The 22,536-nt window shown below is 36.7% G+C and overlaps 1 protein-coding gene across 1 annotated transcript in view; it reads left to right on the top strand.

Annotated features, from left to right (window-relative positions):
- LOC149813427 (protein decapping 5-like) overlaps nt 1–22,536 on the top strand; it is a 46,400-nt gene that overhangs the window by 5,104 nt on the left and 18,760 nt on the right. The window contains exon 2 of the mRNA XM_089991126.1: nt 4,989–5,089. Coding sequence (XP_089847252.1) covers nt 4,989–5,089 — 101 coding nt within the window. The remainder of the gene's footprint in view (nt 1–4,988; nt 5,090–22,536) is intronic.

Genomic DNA, 22,536 nt, shown 5'->3' with positions numbered 1-22,536 from the left:
AACATTAATTTTTCAAAAGATAATACCAAGTGTTAAATAGACACAATAGCCACTATGGGCATACACATAAGAGATTTCACTAATGAAATGCTTAGAAAAGCATGAAATGAAATATGCGGAATTACAAAAGCACATACAAGTCAAAGCATAGACAACATAAAGGCATGAAGGTACAATACAAGCACAAAAGTGCATAAGCACAAGTCCACTATGGAACAATACAAAGAGCCAACAAAGGGCAACATAAGCAAAAAATATATATTTGTTTATTAAATATATGCTTGGAAAAAACATAACCTTATGCAAATTATGCAAGACAATTAATCATGGAATAACTCATGCAACTAAAACATATACAATGCAAAATGCATGAAAATATTTCAACAACTATTTCTCATAAAAGAGCAAATCAGTTTAGAAAAATTATGAAGAGATTTTAAAAATCTCATACATCATAATAAATGAATTTTGCAAATTAAAATACTAGTTTGACCATCACAAGCAATCACCTTACTAAACCTCAAAACCTCAAAATTTAAGTGTATCAGCTACTAGAACAAGAGCATAATTACAAATGTCGGCAACAATCATCTTTGTGACCATACACAGGCAACAGAGGACTCCCTGCCAATACAAATTAAGAGATCAGTCACAAATTTCAGCAATAATCATCTGTGTGACCTTGCATAAGCAATACAGAGCTCTCAGACAATACAAAACAAGTACAATCCAGAAAAGGTGCACACTATGTCACATGGGTGTGGGTGCGGGTGCGACACGGGTGCGACGCAATTTCAAAAATTTTGGACACGGGGACTCGGCTATATATATGTATATATATATATATATAACAATAATAAGACTTTGTCAAAGTTGTGCCCATTAGGAGACACGGCTATATATATATATATATCAATTTTTTTTAATTTTTTGCCTTAAAAAATAGACAAAAAGAGACTCAGTCAAAGTTGACCAAGTCCAAAATATAGACGGACTCGACCCTGGTGCATTGACCAAGTCTGACACTTGGTTGACCGTGTCCGCACCCGTGTCGGGGCGTGTCAACACGGGTGCGTCGACCCCCTAGCGGAGTCCGTGTGACATAGGGTGCACATAACTCACCTTACAAATGATTATAAAACTGTAAACAATATTAGTTTTAATGAGTGCACATACCTCACTACATTGATAATCTAAAATCTCTTATAAACAATATCAGTTTCAAGAGGTTTACATACCTCGCCACACTGATAAACGTCTCTTGATAACACTTAGATATAGGAGGTATAACAAGGAGAAGACGCTCGAGGTAAGAAAGTTTGTAATGTAAATACACTAATGTTCCCAACAAGAATATCAATTTTAACAATATTTCAAAACACCATGGTTTCAAATAATAGATTGCCATCACGGATGAACAAAATTATAAGCATCCATAATAATAACGATGGCCACACAACAAATGAGTGATACAATACACTCACAAATCTAGAGATTAAACAACCATCAGTCACACCATGGTTTCAAATAATAGATTGCCATCACGGATGAACAAAATTTTAAGCATCCATAATAATAATGATGACCACACAACAAATGAGTGATACAATACACTCACAAATCTAGAGATTAAACAACCATCAGTCAGAGCCAAACCATAAGTTGACAATCTAAACTGACATAAAACGAGGTGCACACAACTCACCTCACCTCAATAAACATCTCTGAATCAAATAACAAGGCCAAGAGAAATAATGCATCATATAAATTTTTGTCATTGGACAATCCAAATGTCATAAAAAGGCAATACATACTCACATAATTCAATTCCCAAATAAGTGAGTTCATATCAAATATCCAATTTGAAAAGGCAAGTTTCAAATCAAATCCAATAAAGTTAGGTAAAAACCTTAGCATAAAAATTTGTGCAATCATATGCGCAAGAATATTTCAATTGATGCAATTATATGCAATACATGATGTCTTATGACAATTTTCACAAATTTGAACCAGTCATGCCCAATATAGGCACTCTACATAGAGAAAAAATCATAAATCTACCAACAAGAAACAAGTGTACTAAGATAAGAGGTTAGAGCCAAATCATAAGTCTACTATGAAACAATTGAAAGCAAACATGTAAAAATTCGTAAAGATCTACATATAAAAATAACATATGTAATGATCTTTAATCACAAACCTGTATATGTCATACAACAAATATGAAAATTTTAAGAAGCATGATATAAAATATCAAAGCGTAAGAGAGAAACGACTTGGAGTTGCTGAAGTGCACAAGTACCCGAATCAGTAAATCATCAATGGACAAAAACACATAAAGCCACTAAGGACTAAATGATAAGTATAAAGGAAAATAAATAAATTTTAACAATGCTCAGGAGGAAGCATAAACACAATAATCCACTAAGAGAAGGATACAACCCACAATAGAGAAACACATTTAATATTTTAAAATATGCATTCGAGTATATGATAACAAGTCATGCTTAATACTCATAAAAATGACTTAAGGCATATACCAAGAGGTTTCACAAGTCATTAATTTGAAAATAATCTTACTTAATAAGTTGTATAATGAAATAACACAATCATATGCTGATAGAAAAGACCTCTATGAGAGCATAATATCTTGGTCTCATAATAAAAAATAACCTAAAAAATATCACAATATATTAACAATCCCAGGATAGTCCATGTATACACACATACATTAAGAAACATTCAAACATGAAATTTAATATTTGGCAAAACATGAAATTTAATATTTTGCAAAACATGAACACATATAGGATTTTAAGAAATCATATATCTTTGCAAAAATATAGTTTTTCACTATATATTCATAATTCAAAAACATATATTTTATATATCAAAAGATAACAATCTCTACGTATTCTAATTTCAAAAGAAAAACATGTAATATTAACATCACCCATTTAGAAAAACCACCTACCATACATATAAAGGTAGAAAGACAAAGATACATACCGGAATGCGAAATCCTTGAGTCCATATCATTCATAAATACGAATCCTTTCTAAGACCTTGATGCCAAGGTTCTGATACCATGTCACGAAATGACACGGATCCCAACACACTCTATAATGGACTCCAAGAACATAATACATTTAGATAAAAACATAAGAACTAAAAGGATACATAAAAAAGTAAATGAATAACTTTATTCATAATGGACATTAAGAATACAAAAGGAAAATTACATTAGTGAATGAATAACTCTAGTCATAATGGTCACTAAAAGTAAAAAGAAAAAAATACATATAAACCTCACTACAAATATACTCTACACACAAACCTAATACTACATTACTCTCTCACTCTTACACATACACACATCTCTTTTTATAGAGGATAAGGAGAGGAAGAAGTAGAGGAAGAGAGGAAAAAAGCCCTCTCAAATAACCAAAGGGAGAGACCTCCCAATGATTAGAATTCTAGCCATTGGGACTAAATCAAGACTTAGTCCCCTATATATATATATATTTATAATAAATATATATATATATATACACACACAAAAGAGTACATTGATCTTAACAAAACCAGTGTCGTTTTCTCATTTACGTGAGAATTAGAATCACAAAAGGCCTCTTTTGATTCTGATTCATGTGACTCCAAACCAAATTTGATTTGGAGTTTATGTAGCCCGGCAACCATTCATACCCTTGAAGTCCATGTGAAATGTGAAGCAGGTAGAGGCAAACTGGAAAGTCTATTGGAGGCATTTGAGAGCACTCATCCTAAACATGGAAAGGTGTTTGGGAGGTGTACCATGCAAATTTGAATAATCAAGAATGAGATGCACTTATGATAGCTTTTCAAAAGCATCTCACTTTGCACTTCTGAAACACACTTCCCATGTTGGCATGGCACTTTTAGTCAGCTTGGTTGGGGATGTGGAAATGTACAAAATACATTATATACTTATTTAGGAAAGAAGATTATGTATTCTAATCCTTATGATAAACATGCAAATGTGAAATATGGGAGGTCTTAATTATTAATAAATACTAATTTAGAAGTCAAAGGTTTCTTTTATTGATTTTGAGGCAATGGCCAAGTACAATTTTTGGATGTTGAATGAGGAATTGAAGGTGACCAAGAGTACCATTAAAGTTATTCATGGCAGAGACCCCTGTAGAGAATGAAGAGGGGCAAGGGATCTTCCTCTCAACAGTGCTTCTCGAGGTTCCTGCCTAATCAGCTCATAACTATGTACACTTCATTTTCTGATGTTGCACTTGGGCTCCCTTGACTCTGGATTTAATTCTATGGTAATATAACAAACAAATTTCACCGAAGATCAACTTCTTTTGGCTAGGAATTCTATGATATCACTGCAAAAATAGATCTATTTATCTACAATCAAAAGTTCAACCAAACATAAACCAAACTGGTGGGGACCAATATCTGTGGCTACCTGGTTCCCTGCTTTGGGTTATGATCTGCACTGCAACCCATCCATCCAGTATTCTGTTATAGAGAAAAAAATGCTTTCTCCGACCAGAGAGGTGGAATTATTTGTCTAATGGGAAAGAAATGGCATTTCTATTGTAGTATGTTGCTACTGCTTGTCCATTGTATGAAACAGAGAATATCAAATAATAATATCTAAACATACAATATTTTAAGCATCAAATACCATCTAAACATGTGATGTTTTTTCGTCTAAACGTGAGCCATCTTGTTAGCTTCCCTTCATTAGCTGTTATAGTGAAACTATTTCTTTAAATTTTTGTATTTTATTTAAGTTTTCTTCTTAATTGAAGTAGAAGGCTTAACTGTGACCTGTTTTGGGTCCACTCCTCTTCTTTATCTTGAAGTTATTGAATTCATCCGGAAGGCAGATATTCATCTCTAGTATCAATAATATTTTATTAATTATTGTTAACTTGCTCTTGTTTGTTAGCATTTTCCTGCATTCATTGTGATTTATTTTATCACAGTTAGGTCATTTGGTACTGAAGGACGGAAAAAAGATGGCCCACAAATACCTCCAAGTGATAAAGTTTACGAGTACATTCTATTCAGGGGGAGAGACATCAAGGTAAATGCATTTGTTCCATTATTTGCTCTGTATGGTTGAGCAGTGGAAGTTGCAAGGAGTGGGATGTGTCCATTTATTTTTATGTAACAAGCATGGGCTATTATGTATTATCTTTGTTATCTTTTGCCTACTGAAATTGAACTTTGTTCATGAGCCTTTCTGGTTTGGGCTAAATAAGTGGAGTTACTGGAGTTCTGGTTTTATTACAGTTAGAACTGTTTGTGTGTGTGTGTGTGTGTGTGAGAGAGAGAGAGAGAGAGTGCACATGTGTGTACATTTTGGCAATCAGTATAATCTCACCTATTGCCCATCCCAATAAAAGAGTCCATAAGGGAAAAAACAGTATAATCTCAGCTATCCATATGTTTTTAAGTAGACTAAAGCCGTGTATGTGTACATTTTGGCGAACCCACAATCAGTATAATCTCTCCTATTGCCCATCCAAAGAAAATCGCCCATAGGAAAAAAGGGGTATAATCTCAGTTATTCATATGTTTTTAAGTAGACTAAGGCATGTAGATTGTGGTGTATTTTTTATGGAACATTGTTTGAATCAATAAAATTAAACATTTCAAAATATTTTTCTAAAGAACAAAAATAGATGCTGCAGAATGCATAAAATGATTGCATCTAAAAGGATAGATATGAAATGTACTTGCTACTGAATGGACCATGATGTTGATGGGTTTATTGTGGTGTATTCTTTATGGAGCATCGGTTGAATCAATAAAATTAAACATTGAAATATATTTTTCCAAAGCACAAAGATGGATGGTTCAAAACAGTCACCTGTATCAGTAATGGTAATTTCTCGGAGGGTATTTCTCGGAGAAATTTTTTAAACTTGATAAATCTTGGGAATATCTCGGCAATATATAAAAAATTAAATAAAAATTCTAAAAAGTAAAACTACAGTAAATAGAAAAATAAAAAAAAACTAAGATAAAGACCTTAAAAATAGACAAGGTAAATTGATAAATGAGTAACTAAGTTATCCGCTAACAACTAACAAACAGTAAATTAGTAATGACATAACACAACATAATAAGTAACAACATAACAAGTAACAAGTACATATTACATAACTAACAAGTAACAAAAAAATCACGAAATGTGCAAAACTCATAGATTTGATTTGGTTTTTGAACCAATTCAAACCAAATTTTGAGGCCAAGGTCGTTTTTTTAATTATAGTTATTTTTCCAAAAGTTTATCTTTAATAAATTTGGGGCTTTTTTAAAAAAGCAAAATCTGAAGACAGACAGTTTTCTGTAGCGATATTTATTGTGATATCATCACGAGATATATAATTTGCAGATATATTGAAAATATCATGATATATTCCCAATATTATTGGCTACCTTGAAAAAGTTGATAATATCGCGATCAGTGTTGTGAAAAGCGTTGAGGCGTAGCGAGGCGCTCCACCAAAATCCGAGGCGAGGCGTAAGCCTTAAGGCGCAAAGCGTAAGCCTCAAAAAAATTTTTTTTTAAACTTAAAAAAACTATAAAAATTATCTAAAATTATAAATAAATAAGAAATGCTTTATTGATGAAGCACCAACCAACACGAAATAAAAAATCTCAAATAAATACGGAAAAAATATGAGATTAACATGTAAAAGTAACATTAATGTAACTAATGCAAATGTATTTAATTCTAATATCTTTCATGTAGAGTCTTAATTTTAGATCTTAGAATTAGACAATGTCGCAAAAGGGATAGACATAGGATAGATCCTAGAATTAAGTGGTGGGCACTGAAAGGAGCTAAACAAGGAATGTTTGTAGAGCAGGTAGTTAAGGAAGCTGATTGGTGTCTCGAGGAGGATTCAGAATCAATGTGGAATAAGATAGCGGGTGGCATGAGAAAAATGACTAAGGAGGTATTGGGTGAGTCTAAAGGCGGTGCACCACTAGGTAAGGATACATCATGGTGGAACGAGGATGTCAAATTAGCTATTAAGGTTAAAAGAGAGTGTTATAGAAATCTAAGAGTCGTGATAATGAGAATTTGGAGAAGTATATGATAGCAAAGAAGGAAGCTAAAAAATTTGTTCGAAACGCGAGGGCTAAGGTATATAAGGAGGTTTATAACAAGTTGGATACCAAAGAAGGCGAAAAGGATATTTATAGGCTTGCAAAGATGAGAGATAGGAAATCGAAGGATTTGGGTATGGTTAGATGTATCAAAGATGAAACGCAAAGGGTTTTAGTCAAAGATGAGGAGATTAAGGAGAGATGGAAAGATTATTTTGATAAGCTATTTAATGATAGTCATGCTCAAGATCTTGGAGACTTCTATATTCCTTTTCATGAGATAAATCGTGACTTCATGCGCAAGATTCAAAAGAAAGAAATTGCAGAGGCTTTGAAGAAAATGAAATCAAGAAGGGCAGTTGGCCTAGATGGTATACCTATCGAGGCTTGGAAATGCTTGGGAGAGAAAGGTTTAGAATGGTTGACAAATCTTTTTAATTTGATTTGGCGAACAAATAAGATGCCTAATGAGTGGAGGAAGAGTACTTTGGTGCCTTTATATAAGAATAAGGGTGATATACAAGATTGCACAAACTATCGTGGTATAAAACTCATGAGTCATACTATGAAACTTTGGGAGAGGGTGATTGAGTCTAGGTTGAGGAAGGTTGTCACGATATCAGAGAATCAATTTGGTTTTATGCCTGGAAGATCAACTATGGAAGCTATACATCTTCTTAGACAACTTATTGAAAGATATAGAGAGAGGAACAAAGATTTGCATATGGTTTTTATTTATTTAGAAAAGGCATACGATAGAGTACCTAGAGACGTTCTCTGGTGGACAATGATGAAGAAAGGTGTTTCTCTCAAGTACATTAGTATAATTAAAGATATGTATGAAGGAGTAGTAACCAATGTCCGCACTTGTGGAGGGGTGACAACCAATTTTCCGATAACGGTTGGGTTACATCAAGGATCTGCTTTAAGCCCTTTCCTATTTGCGATAGTGATGGATGAGCTTACGAGATCAATTCAAGAAAATGTACCATGGTGTATGTTGTTTGCTGATGATATTGTTTTGATTGATGAGTCTAGAGCTGGGGTTAATGCTAAGTTAGAATTATGAAGACAGACATTGGAAGCAAGAGGTTTTAAGTTGAGTAAGAGTAGGACAGAATACATGGAATGTCGATTTAGTAAGCAACGAAATAGAGATCAGAGTGTAGTGAAGCTTGGTGAGCAAGAAATACCGGTGGATGATTCTTTCAAATATTTGGGATCTATCATTCAAAAGTATGGAGAAATTGATGGAGATGTAAATCATAGGATAAAGGTTGGGTGGATGAAATGGAAGAGTGCAACTGGAGTGTTGTGCGATCGTAGAATGCCATTACGGTTGAAGGGAAAGTTTTATAGGACGACTATTAGGCCCGCTTTACTATATGGTACGGAATGTTGGGCTGCCAAGAGACATCATATTCAAAAAATGAGTGTAGTTGAGATGCGTATGTTGAGATGGATGTGTGGAAATACAATAAAAGATAAGATTCAGAACGAGGAGATACGTAAGAAGGTAGGCATTGCACCCATTGGAAATAAGATGAGAGAGAATCGTTTACGGTGGTTTGGACATATTCGGCGAAGGCCTAATGATGCTCCAGTTAGAAGGTTGGAGAAATGAGAAAATATATTAGTTAAAAGAGGTCAGGGTAGGCCTAGGAAGACTTGGATGGAGATGATAGGAAAGGATATGAATGCTTTGAACCTCACCGAGGACATGACATTAGATAGAAATGATTGGAGGAAAAGGATTCATGTGGAAGACCCAAAATGAATTTCTTTTTTGGTTCATATTGCTGACCCCAATTGTTTTGGGATGAAGGCGTAGTTGTTGTTGTTGTTGTTGTATCTTTCATGTAGAAAAGCGCCACTGACGGGCCTGAAGTAAGGTCATTCAAAATGTGGCCACTAAACCACCAACTCAATAAGGATGTACCCACAAACGAAAGATTTTGAGATGGGAGTTTGTAAAATTTTTGAAACATAGCACATGAGAACACCAATTTTTTTGACTTTTTAATCAATACACAAGAATAATTTTGTGATATTTTACTGCATCTTTTATACATTTCTATTGAAATAATTCAAAATATATATTAAAAGCTACTTTTTGTATTCTTACGCGGAGAAACCGTCCCCAAACTTTTGCTCCCCAACATTTCCTATGGAAAAAAAAGATTAGTGCAGCTTTACCATCTACCCATCTCATTCACCCCACTGTTAGGGATTGTAAGCGAACAGAGCAGCTCACTGCTTGACTCAGTTGGCTCGCACAAAGCTCATTCAGACTTGAGCTCAGTGAGATGAGCAATAAGCAAAAAGCAGTTTGTGCAATATAAGTGAAACGAGCACGATTAGGTTTATCATATGCCAACAAACATAAGAGTAAATGATCTGGTTATGCAGACATGATAAAAACAATGAGGTCACTGGTTCATTTTTGTTGTGGCTTCTTGTAAAAAAAAACCTATTTCTGCTTAACGAGCCAACTCAGTTTTGGCTAACTCGAGCTTGTGCAAGCTCATGTTCAGCTAGGCTGTAATCGAACCGAGCCCTAACAAGGCTTTCAGTTTGGTTCGTTTACCCACTGCTCTTCTCTATAAACATTGGTACAACCAACTTCCCAACCTTGGTCTCAAGGTCTACGAAGGGGGTCGGGCCTGCCGGAATAAGTCGCACGACAGGGGTCGTGCCCCTGCCTGCTACAAAGATTCAAGAGAGGGAGGCAGACACGAAGGAAAAATAATGAAGGGGGTCGGGTTACCTGGGGTATGGCTGCTTCCGGCGTCGCAACTGATTTCGGTGTCGCAGCAGCTTCCGGCGTCGCAGCGGCTTCCGACGTCGCAGCGGCTTCCGGCGAGAAGGAGGAGGCCGATAAGGGAGAGACGCTAGAGAGGGACTGTGAGAGAGAAGGAGAGGGGCTGTGAGAAAGAGAGAGAGAGAGGGAGAGGGGCTGCGAGAGACGAGAAAGAGAGGGGCTGCGAAACATTAGGGCCCCCGACCCTCGTTAGGGTCAGGGGCAAGAATTTAATTATGGTCAAATGAGGGCTTTGACCCTCATTTGACCATAATCATGAGGCATGCGCGCCTCACCGTGAGGCGTGCCTTGCCTCGAGGCGTACGCCTCAAGGCCTATGAGGCGTACGCCTCTATGCATTTACGCTTCAAGCCTGCGCCTCAAGGCACAAAGGCCCTCGCCTTGAGGCGAGGCACGCTTTTTGCGCCTTGAGGCGCGTTTTTAATAACACTACAACAACAACAACAACAACTACGCCTTCATCCCAAAACAATTGGGGTCAGCGATAACGTTTTAGTAGCGTTTTTAATAACACTGATCGTGATATTTTCAATATATGGGCGATATCAGTGACTCTGGTTCAAAATGCCTAAAAAGCATGACTTTTAAGAAAATGAGTCTTTGCATCTAAATCGGTAGATGTTGGAATGTACTTGCTACTAAATGAACCATGTTAAACATCCATATCATCCTCGAAAATGTGTGAATGGGTGATGTTTTTCTCATTGATGTGGTAAATGGAAGAAACCATGGATTCATGACCTTGAAATTGTGCCTTCATCTTTGCGTCATTTCTAATTCTACCATTGAGGCAGACTTTACATGGCAATGGCTGACAATTTGACTGTGCTGTTGTCTTAGCCTATGTTAAAGCATACATGTATATTTAATGTTGTAACAATATAGTCAATGTAGAATGTGTTGTGATGGTTAAATAAGTCTAGATTTTCATGTATAGGTCAATGCTCTAAGTATTCATGTTAGTGAGGGCATTTTAGTCCAGAAATTATTGTATTAAGGGCTAAGTCACACAGACTCGGCTATAAGGTCGACGCACCTGTGTCGACACGCCCGACGGGTGTGGCTTCGGACACTGGGCGGACACGGTCAACCAAGTGTCGGACTCGGTCAACTTTGACCGAGTCTATTTTTGTCCATTTTTAGGGCAAAAGACGTATAAAAACTAAAAAAAGAAATGATCTTTTTATATATTTTTTAATATATATATATATGTCTCCTAATGGGCACAACTTTGACCGAGTCTTATTATTGTTATATATATATATATATATACATTTATATAGCCGTCCCCGTGTCCAAAATTTTTGAAATTGCTCCGCACCCGCACCCATGTGACATATATTAAGGGGAGTCAACCCCTATATGATGTACCACTCATTTCTTTTTGAAAAAATGAAGTCTCTTTCCTCCATTGTGTTCCTTTCCCTCTTCTCTTCATTGTTGCACGTGGTATCAGAACCGTGTCTGCAATCTTGAGAGAAGATTGAAGGCATTTGTGAGGAGAGGAGGGGCTCCATTTTGAGGTCATGTGAAGACTGTGTTGACATCATCCTTGGAGGTGTCAACTGTTATAGTCAAGTCAGTTTTTTGATATTTGAGTTAGGGATTCACTAGCTCATGATTTTAGAAGTTTTTAGAAGCAGATATGTTATAGACCGACCCAGATCCATTCGTAAGAGGATCTAGTTTGTACGATCTCGATCCGTCCAGAAGAGGACCTGATCTAGAATCCCGGTCCAGATAACAAGATCCACTTCATTGTTACAGATCAACTTGGATCTCGTTCCTTTTGTTTGGATCGATTAGATCCATGTTTTCTCATTTGGACTTGTGTGTATCTGGGTTGAGTATTTGGTTGGGTTTTGGACTTGTTTGCTTTGGTTTGGTTTGTTTGTGTGAGATCGGATCTATCTCGGACTGATTCATATTTGCTTTGGTTTTGATCTATTTGTACAAGATCGGTTCCACACTAGACCCAATCCACCCCAGGACTATATATTGGGGACTTAGCCCCAAAATAAAACATCTTAGACTTTTGGGGGAAATTCCCTCATCTGAGATCACCATTCCCTTTTCTTCATATTTTCTGTTTTTTCGAGGCTACATTCATCGGGATTGAGGATCTCCCTTTGGTTGGACTCACCGCCTCCAATTGTTGGGAACATGTTTCTGCCTTCGATCGTGTCCGCGATTTCTCAAGCTTCATGAACGCATCAATGAGGGCCCAAGCCCTTCACGATTTTTGAGAAATCTAATAAAGCACCGATCCCAAGATTGATGCCCTATCAAAATATCAGGTGATTTGAAGAAGTATTGGATTTTCGGTGTTTTTTCTAAGAATTTCTGGATTGTAGAGGAGTTCTTGACCAGATCTGCGAAATCTTGAATCTGATCAGGTTTTGGGGTTTTATGTCCAGAAATTGCTTGGGTTCAGGTCATTTTTAATGTAGGAGATTAAGAAATCGGCTTGGCTAATTAGGTTTACTGTTTTGGAGGAGATTCGTATTTTGTGGTGATATTGGCAAACATAAACCCATTTTTGGGGTTTATTGTGCAGGACTGCCCTAGTATTGTTGTAGTTGTGAGTTTGTGCAATGCTTTTGCATCGTAGTTGAAGGTTGTTGTAAGCATGGAGAAGAGTGAACCTATTCAGTTGATTCTCGTGAAACTGGATGAAAGCAACTATGCGTATTGGGCCGAGTTCATGATGGTTGTGTTAGAAGGACAAGGCCTTACTGGGTATCTAGATGGTACAAGTGAGTGTTAAAATGTAGTCTCTTATATATATATATATATATATATATATATATATATATATATATATATATATATATATATATATCAAACCCGATAAGGGTATTTATGTAATTTCATAGCCTTTACGCATATTCTCACTTGAGAATATGATTGTACATTTCCCTTTTTCTTTTGTTGTATTTTTCCTCTTTTTTCTTTTTTCTTCTTTTTGGTTTGATGTGACATGGGGGGCTCTCAATGCACATGTTGGATCCCCCTCCAACGGTTAGAATTCTAACTGTTGGAGGGGCTCCAACATGTGTATTGGAGCCCCCCATTGCTCCATTCTCTTATAAATAGGGGTGATCCCCTTTAGGTTTTTCTATCCTTTTGTAAAGCCCCTCTTGGGACCCAATATATTGAAGTTGATATTTTTTATGCTCTTGAGCATTTGTATCCGTGCCTTTGTGCACTTGTGAGAGTTCTCCTTTGTGCCTTTGTGCACACTTCGTGTTTTGAGCATTGTGTTTATATACAAAATCTCTTTTTAGAGAGATTTTCACATGGTATCAGAGCAAGGTCACTTGAGGAAGAAAGTGGTGTGGTTCTTCACAAATATTGAGTACCTTGAAAAGCGTGCCTTCAACATTTTCGAAATTGGCATGAAGACTTCTCTTCATTCAATATTTTAGAAGGTTTTTTCAACAAGACTTATAAGTCTTGTGGTACGCGTTTCTCCTTTCATCTTTCCTCTCTAATGGGTGAAAAAAACTCTGATTTTTCTCTTGGTTTCAAGCTAAATGGCTCCAATTATCACGTGTGGGTCAGAAATATGGAAGCTCACGTTAAAAGAAAAGGGCTTTGGGGTTACGTTCAAGGCTCGATCCCGGAATCGAAGCCTAAAATCATTTTGATTGAAAGAGAGAAAATAAAAATTCTTGAGGGAGATGAACGAACCCAGGCTTTTGAAGAATATAGTAAAAAACATGAGGAGTGGGAAATGAAGAACTTCAAAATCTTGTCATGGATCTTCTCTTTCGTGTAGACAAGAATCAATGTCAATATCATAAAGTTCAAAAAGGCATCTCAAGCATAGGAGTATCTTGAAAAGATGTACACCTCTAGGGACTTGTCCCATAAGTATTATCTCCAAAAGAGGGCGTTAACTCTCCTCCAAGGGAAAATGACTATAAGAGAGTATTTTGCCGAACTCTCTTCCGTTTGGGATGAGCTTGCTATGCTCGAACCAAAGTGAAGTGGAGAGGCCATAGAACTTCGTCATAAGCAATTAGAAGAAGATCGATTTTTTAATTTTTTGAATGGGCTAAGGCCCGAGTTTGAGCAAATTAGATTTTTTCTTCTATCCTCCTTCACCTCTCCATCTCTAAAAGACGTCATTACAAAGTTAAGTCGAGAGAAAACTCGTATGGGCATTAGCAAGCAAAGTCCAAGTGTTCTTGCAATGCCCACAAATCAAGAAGAATGTGATGGGGTGAATGTTGTTTCTAGGCTCGGGAACAACTTGAGGACATATAAGCCTCCTCATTTTAAAAATCAAAATCAAGGATCCAATGGAGAACAAGGCGGAAGAAGGGACTATAGCAAAATCGTGTGTCACTTTTACAAGGAACCGGGACACATCAAAAAGGTTTGTCTCAAATGGAAGAAATTAGTAGCTATGGCAACCACATCTCAACCACAAAAGGAAGAAGGTACATCTACTTCCACAAATAGAGCTCTCTCTCTCTTTAAATCAAATTATGGAAGTTCTTCAACCACTTCTTAAGGGAGCCATTTCCGGTGCCGCTGTATCTACTCCTTCCCCTCCAGGTAAAACTTCTTGGTTTCTAGACTTGGGTGCTTCATTTCATATGTCTCCAAACATTTCTTCTCTTTCTGAATATTCTAAAAGTTTGTCACCATCTTTTGTTTCAACCGCGGATGACACTTCTCTTGAAATTAAGGGGATTAAAAACTTTGAAATTCAAAATTTCTTTATTCCTAAAATTAAATTTATACCTAAATTGAATTTGAACTTACTTTCTGTCTCTCAACTCTCGGACCTTGGATGTGACATTCAATTTTCATCTAATAAATGTTTAATACAGGATCACCGGTCCGGGAAGTTGATTGGGGAAGGCTCTAGGAAGAGAGACTTGTACTATGTGGATTCCCTTCAAATTCCTAAAACCACTTTTTGTAATGTGGCCCAACATAAAGACATACATGTTTAGCACAAAAGACTTGATCATCCCAACATCACCAAGTTATCCTATTTGTATTTTATTAAATTTTTTTATAAAAGTACTTTCTCTTGTAATGATTGTATTCTTGGAAAAATGAGAAGTATGCCTTTTGAACAAAGATCTATGTTTACCACGAAACCTTTTGAAATTGTTCATTCGGATGTTTGGGGACCGACACTCATCATATCCAAGGGAAGCTTTACCTATTATGTGATTTTTGTGGATGATTATTCTTGATATTGTTGGATATATTTCCTCATAAAGTGTTTTCATGTTTTAAAACATATCATATGATAATTAAGAATCAATTTAATAGTAATTTGAAAATATTTAGGACCGATTCCGGAGGCGAATATCTTTCCAATGATTTTAAAAAATATCTTGATGACTATGGTATTGTCCATCAAAGATCGTGTCCTAAGACCCCACAACAAAATGGGTTAGCCGAAAGGAAGCATAGGCATATCTTTGAAACCACTAGAACCCTTCTTATTTCCCAAAGTATTCCAAAAAAAATTTGGGCCGAAGCGGCTTTTGCTTCAGTTTATCTTATTAATCGTCTTCCATCCAAAAATTTAGATAAAATCTCTCTTTTCGAAACTCTATATGAAAAAGAACCCGATTATAATAGATTGAGAGTTTTTTTGTTGTAAGTGCTTTGTCCTTACAGATAAGAATGATAAGCTCTCACCAAAAGCCATTCCTTGTGCTTTTCTTGGCTACTCCGAAACCCAAAAAGGGTTTCGATGTTATGCTACTAAAAATGATAAGTTATGTCTCAAGAAATGTAACTTTTTCGGAAAATGATAGTGGTTTTGAAAAGAATGAATCTCACTTAGAAAATGCCGATTATTCTTTTCTTTTTTATCTATTATCTAAAGATGATGATTTCTCTAGTGATGATGAATCAACATATAACAGTGACAATGAAGTGGTTGAAATCAACAATAACCTCTAACCCTTCTACTTCTCAAGAAGAAAATATAACTAGAGATCCTATCACCTATACTCATAGAGATAGACGCACCTTTAGAAGTGCTATTGAACAATATAGTGAACCTAGTGAATCTATCTCCCCACATGATTCAAACCCTAGAAGAACCGAAAGAACTAGAACTCCCTCTAGATTTGTATCTTTTGATTCTTTCTCTCCTAAATATCGGGCTTGCTTAAGTGCCATTCATTCATATTTTGAACCAAAAAATTTTGAAGATGCCAAACGATATGTTGAATGGAGAGAAGCCATGGAAAGTGAACTCAAAGCGCTTAAGAAAGCCAACACTTGGGAATTTCAAACGCTTCCCAGTGGAAAGAAAACTATAGGATGCCGATGGGTGTTCAAAGTCAAAACCAAGAGTGATGGATCTCTTTAGAGATATAAAACTCGTCTAGTTGCTAAATGGTATAGTCAAGAATACGGGATTAACTATGAAGAGGCATTTGCTTCAATAGCTCATATGGTTACTGTCAGATGTCTCATCACCATTGCTTCCATTAGAAAATAGAATATTTATCAAATGGATGTCAAAAATGCATTTCTAAATGGTGATCTTAATGAAAAAGTTTACATGGATGCTCCACCTGGTATGAAAATTCCTAAAAATAAAGTCTTTCGTCTTTGTAAGACTCTTTATGGCTTGAAACAAGCTCCCAAGGCTTGGCACAATAGGTTTAACAATGTAATGACTGAAAATGGTTTTACTTCATGCTATACCGACACTGCATTGTTTGTTAAGAAATCTGATGCAGGGATTGTTATATTACTATTATATGTTGATGATATGTTAATAACAGATGATGATGTCAAAGGAATCAAGAACATTAAATCTATCTTAACCTCAAGATTTGAAATGTCAGACTTAGGATTTCTAACATATTTTTTGGGAATTGAGGTTGCCTATTCTCACAGGCTATTTTTTGTCTCAAACTAAACTTTCTTGTGAGATTATTGACAGATCAAGAATTACAGATGACAAGGTCTGTGAAACTCCTGAAATAGTAGGTTCAAAGATAAAGATTGATGATGGGATTCTCTTAAAAGATCCCACACCTTACCGGCAACTGGTTGGATCATTAACGTATCTCAGCATTACAAGGCCTGATATTTCTCATGCAGTGCATGTTGCTAATCAGTTTTAACATGCACCTACTACAGTTCATACGAGCGGCATTCTCCGCATCATCATATACATAAAGGGTACAGTAAACAAGGGGGTATTTTTATCTTCTTCTTCTTAATTGAATTTAATTGCTTATACTGACTCTGATTGGGGAGGTGATAACCGTCACTCCACCACTGGTTTTTGTATTTTTTAGGAGAATCATTAATTTCTTGGAAATGCAGGAAGCAACAAAAAGTATCGCTTTCATCCACCGAAGCTCAGTATAGAGCCATTACATCTACTACCATGGAGATTATTTGGATTCACCACTTGTTGGAAGATATGAATATTTAAGTTCTAGGGCCCACACAATTATGTTGTGATAATAAAAGTGCAATCTACATTGCCAAAAATCACACATTTCATGAGCGCACGAAGCATATCGAGATGGACTGTCACTATGTTCGTGAAGAATATTTAAGAAGAACCATTGACCTTCCTTATGTTACATCGGAATATCAACTGGCAAACTTCCTCACCAAGGCACTGTTGTCTCCAAGATTTAACTTCCTTCTTGGCAAACTTTCGGTTGTAACACCCTAAGTTTGAAGGGGGGTCTTAAAATGTAGTCTCTTATATATATATATATATATATATATATATATAGAGAGAGAGAGAGAGAGAGAGAGAGAGAGATAGACATATATAGATCTATATATGTATATGTATCTATCTAAGTATGTATATAAATATATATCTCAAACCTAATGAGGGTATTTATGTAATTTCACAGCTTTTACGTATATTCTCACTTAAGAATATGATTGTACATTTTCCTTTTTCTTTTGTTGTATTTTTTCCTCTTTTTTCATTTTTATTTTTCTTCTTTTTGGTTTGATTGAGTCTAGGTTGAGGAAGGTTGTCATGATATCGGAGAATCAATTTGGTTTTATGCCTGGAAGATCAAGTATGGAAGCTATACATCTTCTTAGACAACTTATTGAGAGAAATAGAGAGAGGAACAAAGATTTGCATATGGTTTTTATTGATTTGGAGAAGGCATACGATAGAGTACCTAGGGACGTTCTCTGGTGGACAATGACGAAGAAAGGTGTTTCTCTTAAGTACATTAGTATAATTAAAGATATGTATGAAGGAGTAGTAACCAATATCTGCACTTGTGGAGGGGTAACAACCAATTTTCCTATTACGGTTGGGTTACATCAAGGATCTGCTTTAAGCCCTTTCCTATTTGCTATAGTGATGGATGAGCTTACGAGATCAATTCAAGAAAATGTGTCGTGGTGTATGTTGTTTGTTGATGATATTGTTTTGATTGATGAGTCTAGAGTTGGGGTTAATGATAAGTTAGAATTATGGAGACAGACATTGGAAGCAAGAGGTTTTAAGTTGAGTAAGAGTAAGACAGAATACATGGAATGTCGGTTTAGTAAGTAACGAAGTAGTGATGGGAGTGTAGTGAAGCTTGGTGAGCAAGAAATACCGGTGGATGATTGTTTCAAATATTTGGGATCTATCATTCAAAAGTATGGAGAAATTGATGGAGATGTAAATCATAGGATAAAGGTTAGGTGGATGAAATGGAAAAGTGCAACTGGAGTGTTGTGCGATCGTAGAATGCCATTGCGGTTGAAGATAAAGTTTTATAGGACGACTATTAGGCCCACTTTACTATATGGTACAGAATGTTGGGCTGCCAAGAGACATCATATTCAAAAAATGAGTGTAGCTGAGATGCGTATGCTGAGATGGATGTGTGGAAATACAATAAAAGATAAGATTCAGAACGAGGAGATACGTAAGAAGGTAGCCGTTGCACCCATTGAAAATAAGATGAGAGAGAATCGTTTACGATGGTTTGGACATATTCAGCGAAGGCCTAATGATGCTCCAGTTAGAAGGATGGAGAAATGGGAAAATATATTAGTTAAAAGAGGTTGGGGTAGGCCTAGGAAGACATGGATGGAGGTGATAGGAAAGGATATGAATGCTTTGAACCTCACCGAGGACATGGCATTGGATAGAAATGATTGGAGGAGAAGGATTCATGTGGAAGACCCAAATGATTTTCTTTTTTGGTTCACATCGCCGACCCCAATTGTTTTGGGATGAAGGCGTAGTTGTTGTTGTCTTCTTTTTGGTTTGGTGTGACATGGGGGGCTCCAACATGTGTATTGGAGCCCCCCCCCCCCCCCCCCGTTGCTCCATTCTCTTATAAATAGGGGTGATCCCGTTTAGGTTTTCCTATCCTTTTGTAAAGCCCCTCTTGGGACCTAATATATTGAAGTTGATATTTTTTATGCTCTTGAACATTTGTATCCGTGCCTTTGTGCACATGTGAGAGTTCTCCTTTGTGCCTTTGTGCACACTTCATGTTTTGAGCATTGTGTTTATACACAAATCTCTTTTTTAGAGAGATTTTCATAGTGAGAAGCCTAAGCAAGGGGTGTTGGAGTATGATAAGTTGATGAAAGAGTGGAAGATGAACAATGTGAGAGTAAAGTCATGGATACTTGGTTTGGTGGAGTAGCACATTGCTATGAATATTGCTAAATTCTAAGAAGCAAAAGATGCATCAACTTTCTCGGAACAAGTTTACAAACAAGAAAACTGGGCAGGAGAATATCAATTACTACGGGAGCTTAGAGCTCTTAGGCAGGAGAATAAATCCATTGAAAATTTTCTTTTCTGAGATTCAAGTATGGGACTCTCTTGCATGGATTGGGTCTAATGAGAGGTGTGCTAAATGTAAAGATTGTAAGGAGTGCATGGAGTTGGGTAGTAAGATGAAGGAGAGGATACATGTCATTGAATTGTTGATGGCTCTACGACCTGAGTATGACAATGTGAGAAGTGTCATACTATGAGATTCAGTGAGGGGCCTTTACCGCAATGCAAGTTGCACAACAACAAAAAATAGAGAAGAGGGAGAGACAAAGAGAGATGCAGAAAGGCTGGGGCGGCAAAACACAACCACCGAGCCCTAATCATCACATATATAAAGTAATTTACAATGGGACTATATTATATAAATGCCATTAATGAAAATAAAAACACACGCACGTTAGCAATATCGTGCGTATTAATGTGAAACACACATCAACAACATCGTGCGTATGGATCTGGGTCCAGATCCATACACATGCTCTATTTTAACACCCTCCCTCAAGTTGTACATGGCCTTGGAGCATGTACAACTTGCTCTTCAATTGACGTCCTGTTAACCCCTTGGTAAACAAGTCTGCCACTTGATCTTCTGTTTGAACATGACATAGTTCTATCTCTTTCATCTTGACTTTCTGTCGTATAAAATGTTGATCAATCTCAATATGCTTCATTCTGCTATGTTGAATAGGGTTACATGCAATATTTATTGCGCTTTGATTGTCGCATAGAAGAGATGATCGAATAATTGTCTCCCCAAGATCACTCAATGTGTCTAATCCATGTAACTTTTGTCGTGCCTGCAACCATCGACCTGTATTTGTCTCTATACTCGATCGTGCCACTGCTTTTTGTTTTCTACTGCTCCAAGACACTAAATTGTGTCTAATGTATACACAATATCCAGAGCGGATCATCTCTCATCTGGATCACCTGCCCAATCTGCGTCTATGTAAGTGATGAGTTCATGTCCTTGATGTAGGTTATTGTTCTTGCGATAAACAAGTTCATCTCCTATAATTCCTTTTAAATAACGTAAAATACGCTTCACGACTTCCATATGACCTTCCGTTGGAGCATGCATAAACTGAAATACCTGATTGACAACATAGACTATATCAGGTCTGGTAAAAGTCAAATACTGCAGCATCCCTACAAGACTTCTATATGTTGTAGGGTTGACACAAAGGTGGCCATCTTCAGAGCACAACCTTTGATGTAATACACTCAGAGTGTTGACTGGTTTGCAATTCGTCATCCCGGCCCTTTCCAGAAGATCAAGAGTGTACTTCTGTTGCATGAGTGTCAATGTGTCTTTTTGTCTGTCAACCTCCACACCAAGGAAGTACCTCAACTCCCCTAAATCTTTCATCTTGAAAATTTTCATCAAAAACCACTTTACTTCTTGCACATGATTGTCTAAACTCCCAGTGATCACAATATCATCAACATATATGAGAAGTGTAACGATGTCTGACTTCTGGTAAATGAAGAGCGAGTGGTCCAGAGAGCATCTTCTAAAACCATAGCCTTGAATTTGTATGGAGAAACTTTCAAACCAAGAGCGAGACGCCTGTTTCAACCCATATAAAGATTTCCTTAGCTTCACTCCAGGAGGTTGTTCCATATATACTTCCTTCTTTAAAACCCTATGCAAGAATGCATTTTTAACATCCATCTAGCTAAGCTTCCATCATTAGTCTACTGCTAAGGATATGATGACACAAATTATGCCCATTTTGACTACCAGACTAAATGTTTCATCGTAATCTTCACCATATTGTTGGGTGAATCCCCGAGAAACAAGTCACGCCTTATATCTGTCAATACTTCCTTCAGGCTTATATTTTGTTTTATAAACCCATTTTGAGCCAACTATGTTCTTTCTTTCTGGTCGAGGTACTATTTCCTAAGTTTGGCACTCATAAAGAGCTTCCATTTCTTCATTCATAGCCTCAATCCAATGACGAGATTGAAGAGCTTGATTAAAACAAGTGGGTTCATTCTGCTTTATGAGTTGAGACATAAACAACTGAAAATCAAGGGAAAAGGTCTCATAACTTACCCATCACTGAATAGGATGTTTGATGTGTGACGGCCTTTGGACTGGATCACTAGAGATGACTTCCACATCCCTTGGCCCTGTATTTCTATCCCTTCTATTGTAAATTTGTCCAGAGAAGCGTTCAACTGGAGGTGGCTCAACTGAAGATGGCTCGACATGCATTTGTGAGTCACCCAACTCTTTACTCAAAGTCAAAGGAAGGACAAAGCCGCCTGACATGTCTCTCCTGTATTGACAAAAAGGTTCGTGCTCATCCATGGATCATATACCTCTATTTCTCGACATGGCAACTGTTCGGAGTCATTGATATGAAAATTCTGCTCATCAAAAACAACATTCCTTGAGGTCCTAATACGTTTTGTAGTAGAATCATAGCATCGATAGTCTTTGTATTCATCTACATACCTAACAAATCTGCACTTAGCGACCTTCTCTTGAAACTTATTTCGCAAAGATGAATCAATATGCACATAACATACACAACCAAAAACACGCATCTCATCATAAGAGGGATGTTGCCCAAATAAAGTATAATAAGAAGATTTCTGATCCAGAAGAGTCATAGAAAGACGATTTATGACATGAAAAGATATGTGAAAAGCTTCTGTCCAGAGACTAATGGGCACCTTGCTGTCATGTAACATACTCATCGCACTTTCAACAATATGTCGGTGTTTCCTCTCTGCGACCCCATTTTGTTGAAGGGTATGAGGGCAAAAAACCTATCGACTTATTTCTTTATCCCGAATAAA

This window comes from Nuphar pumila, chromosome 16 (assembly GCF_984573655.1).
Source record: "Nuphar pumila chromosome 16, dmNupPumi1.hap1.1, whole genome shotgun sequence".
Classification (NCBI taxonomy): Eukaryota; Viridiplantae; Streptophyta; class Magnoliopsida; order Nymphaeales; family Nymphaeaceae; genus Nuphar; species Nuphar pumila.
This window is presented reverse-complemented; position numbering and strand designations above follow the sequence as displayed.